Genomic DNA, 4,058 nt, shown 5'->3' on the forward strand with positions numbered 1-4,058 from the left:
TTCCTTCCTTCCTTCCTTCCTTCCTTCCTTCCTGCTGGCCCTTTAAGATGTCTCATGTAATCCTTCTCCTTGAGACCCTGAGAGGAAGGCAGAGTTTGAATTGCCCAATAAACCTGACCTTCAGTTAAGGATCTCTGAGTACAGGAAATGGGCATGATTGCTGGTGGAGAGGGAGAAACAAGATGAGGGCCAATCCAGCAAGAGACTCATGAGCTAAGATGACCACTGTGCTCTGGGTCCTGCCCTACTGCCTAGAAAGTACTAGAAAGAGCCGGACGGAGCCTGGCTAGGAAAAACACATGCATCACAGAAAGCACCTGTGATTCAGGATGATCTGGAAGTGGGAGCCCTGACTCAAGGAAAACAACCTGTGGTCATGGTTAGCGAACACTGGGTAAATCTGCTATGCGCCAGGGTCTGTTCCAAGCCCTTTAGAAATAACATTCCATCGATTCCTCATATCAACAGCATGACCTCAGCAGTGTTTGTCAGCCTCACTCATTTTTTAGAGGAAACTGAGACACAGAAAATTCAAATAACTTCTCCCAAGGTTATACAAGCAATCTAGCTTCAGAGCCCATGGTCTTTATCAGCATTTTCAAAGCTTTCTGTCCAACCCACACCAAGAAATAATTCTACATCAGGAACCAGTATCTATGCACACATTTATACATAACTGAAAAATTTTAAAATATTTGTTTTGTTTTAAATATATATTTTTATTAACTTCAGAGAGGAAGGAAGAGGGAGAGAGAGACAGAAACATCAATGATGAAAGAGAATCATTGATTGGCTGCCTCCTGCACGCCCCCTACCAGGGATGGAGCCTGCAACCGGGAATTGAACTCGTGACCTCCTGGTTCATAGGACAACGCTCAACCACTGAGCGACAGCAGCTGGGCAAAACAAAATTTTTAAAACAGAATAATACTCACCATTACCACGTGCAATACACTCTGAAGCTTTCTTTTCTATTCCATCTCATTTAAAATATAGAGGGTGTCCCCCCAAAATGTATTCACACACTTTGAATAATTATGAAGGCAGTGTTTATTAAAATACATTTCATTTTCAACATTGAGCTATCAGCTCTTAAAGTGTGTATGCATTTTGGGGGTATACCCTGCACAGATCATTCAACAAGTATGTATGGAACATCTAATATCTGTTAGATGCTGTTTTAGGCTGTGGGGCAATGTCAGTGAAAGAAAGAGACAAAAATCCTTGCCCTCCTGGAGCTTGCGTTTTACCGGAGAGAAAGATGAATACGATCCACATACAAAATTGTTGCATCCCAGGTGGTAATTGGGTGAGCGCAATGGAGAAAAAATGAAGCAGGGACGGCCCAGGGTGGCCAAGGCGGCCTGGCAGTGCTTTCACTCCTCACCACAGGATTTCAGTGGGCTGTCACCCACAGTGTGAAAACCCCTGCTGTTAATCCCTCCGCTCTAGTGCCTCTCTGTATGCCTGAAGTCTCTTTCTCCTTGATTGTGTGCCAATATGCAACATGTATGTGACTGCGTGCACGTGTACACATGTACAGAAGTGTGTGGATGTGTGTACATGCATGTATGCATGTGCATGTCCACCCCCATTCACTTCCTCCCTGGGGAGGCTTTGGAGGCAGGAGGCAGCGCCCTCCCATGCAGTGAGTGGTGCAGGGGTTCCCTGCAGAGCTTGCCCTGAAGAGATGTCTGAACTACAGCCCAGGCACCGCTAGCCAAAGCCAGGCGTGCCAGACATGTGTCCTGGCTGGAGTCTTCAGTCCACAGGAAGCAGAATCTTTTTTTTTTTTTTTTTATCACTGATCCGCCCAAAGGGGGCACCTTTGGTAGTGGAAGTGCTCTCTGGGCTAGAGTGCCCTTAAGAAGAGAGGAGACAGTTTGAAGAAATAAAAGTCACTCCCTGGAGAAAATCCAGTGCATTGGGCACCCCGGGCAGGGTGATTGATGTGGGTCTGAGGGGAGATGGGATTGGAGCCAGCTCTGAAGCAGCGCTGGACCACTTGGGTAGCCTCCACTGAGGGCATTTGAAACTTGGCACTGGAGTGCAATCTTCAGACTCTTCCTTTAAGTTAAAGGGGCACATAAAAAAAAACCGTACTAGCATGGGCGGCAAAAGCATGATCTATGGGAAGAGCAGCCAATCTCAGCTAATGAATAAGTGTAATTGATCACAACAGATGACTTGATGGGCCTTCCAAATGTGCTTTTAGCAAAGTAGACAGTTTTTCATTCAAATGCAAACTTACCCAGATAAAATCTAATAATGGAAATTTTGGAACAATCCCAGCATCAGTGATTTTTTTTTTCCTTCCTTCACTTAGCAGGAAGGCATCTGAAGTTCCTGGTCTCAGCCTGAGCTAGACAGACACCAATTCATTCTTTCCCTGTAGTCGAGGAGACCCTGACCGCCCCAGGGGACAGCCAAGGAGCAGTCACAGGCCACCCCGCACCCCTGTCCTTTCCTCCTCCCTGACCTGTGGCTGCAGACATTTATTCAAGAAATATTTATTGAGCACTTACTCTGTGCAAGACACCATGCTGACGACCATCACAAGGGGATGCAAACTGTCTAAGATCAGGTCCTGTCCTCAGAAGAGAGGGCAGATGTGAGGGGAAACCACGAGTGACAGGAGGTCCAAGTGGAAGCACCAGCTCAGTTTCCTCCTTTATCATGTGAAGACACTGCCCTAGACATGATCTCTGGGCAGGGGGCCAGCTTGAAGACTCTATGATTCTACCAGGGGTGGGCAAACTTTTTGACTCGAGGGCCACAATGGGTTCTTAAACTGGACCGGAGGGCCGGAACAAAAGCATGGATAGAGTGTTTGTGTGAACTAATATAAATTCAAAGTAAACATCATTACATAAAAGGGTACGGTCTTTTTTTTTTTAGTTTTATTCATTTCAAATGGGCCGGATCCGGCCTGCGGACCGTAGTTTGCCCACGGCTTAGAATCTAAGCCCTTCCCTTCTCCCTCGGGCTCCTAGCTCCTAGGAAGCTGACAGACCAAGTGCAGCCTTCTAGGAAGGGGGCCAGGAGGGAAGGCAGGGAGGGGCCAGTGAGGACTATGTACCTTTCACCAAGTGATAACCTGTTTCAATTTGAGAGGAACACAGATACAGGCTGGGGGAGATGGGAGATAAGTTCAGAAAATTAAGTGGAAGATTGAGACCTCCACGTCAAGGAATCTGGGGGACATGGCAGCCACCAGTTTGTTCAGAGCAGGATCCTATCGGTGTGGCGCACAGGAATCTGGCCGACCTGTGGAGGGTGAGTTGGAAGGGGTGAGAGTGGATGATGTTGCAATGGACAGAGCAGAAAAGGCTGAGAGGCCTAAGTGCAAGATTCCTCCATGGTCGGGCCAAGCACACATTCCATCACCCCTGCCATCATCATAATGTTTATTTTTATGAACTCACCCAAGCCCAAATCACTCTGCACTAGGTGTCTGCTTTTTTTTTAAGTTCCACAAGTGGCTTCAAGGTAAACAGGTAAATCTTATCTCCCTTCTTCCCAGGCGCCCGAGGTTAAACTGGACCAACAACAAGGTGTGCCTGGGATGGGGTGACCAGCAGCCCCCCCAGGGGGTGCGCGAAATCGGGGATCTTGGGGGGGGTGCGCCTACCTGCAGAGGAGCCGTCTTCGTGGTCTGAGCTGTTGTGGCTGCAGTCACTGCCCCTCTCTGGCGAGCTGTGGCTGGGCGAGTCCCGCTCGGGCACCCACAGTAAGCCCTTGCGCCGCCGCCACCGGGGTAGGTGATCGCGGGCCCCGCGCCGGGGGGTCTCCTCTGTAGCGATGGGCGAGCGCCTGCCGTCCTTGGCCTCGGACTCCAGCTGCTCCAGGTCGCGGCTCCTGCGCTGTAGCCGCCGGCCCCCGGGGATCAGATGCATCCAGCGATGGGGGCTGCTCGCCCGTGCCGCCTTTTCGGCCTCACCGCGGGTCCCGAACCGACAAGGGGCCACAAGCAAGTGGCCTAGGACGAATTTCTCGTTCAAATCCACCATCTCGAAGTCGTGGTCACTGCTGTCGCCCCCATCATCCGCGCCCGGGGC

General features: G+C 49.8%; 1 protein-coding gene across 1 annotated transcript in view; it reads right to left on the bottom strand.

Annotated features, from left to right (window-relative positions):
• The window catches only part of LOC106727917, a 9,373-nt gene extending 5,321 nt beyond the window's left edge, over nucleotides 1-4,052 (bottom strand). The window contains exon 1 of the mRNA XM_014548280.1: nucleotides 3,632-4,052. Coding sequence (XP_014403766.1) covers nucleotides 3,632-4,010 — 379 coding nt within the window. The 5' untranslated portion in view covers nucleotides 4,011-4,052. The remainder of the gene's footprint in view (nucleotides 1-3,631) is intronic.
• Between the last annotated feature and the right edge of the window lie 6 nt (nucleotides 4,053-4,058).

Source organism: Myotis brandtii, unplaced genomic scaffold (assembly GCF_000412655.1).
Source record: "Myotis brandtii unplaced genomic scaffold, ASM41265v1 scaffold50, whole genome shotgun sequence".
Lineage (NCBI taxonomy): Eukaryota > Metazoa > Chordata > Mammalia > Chiroptera > Vespertilionidae > Myotis > Myotis brandtii.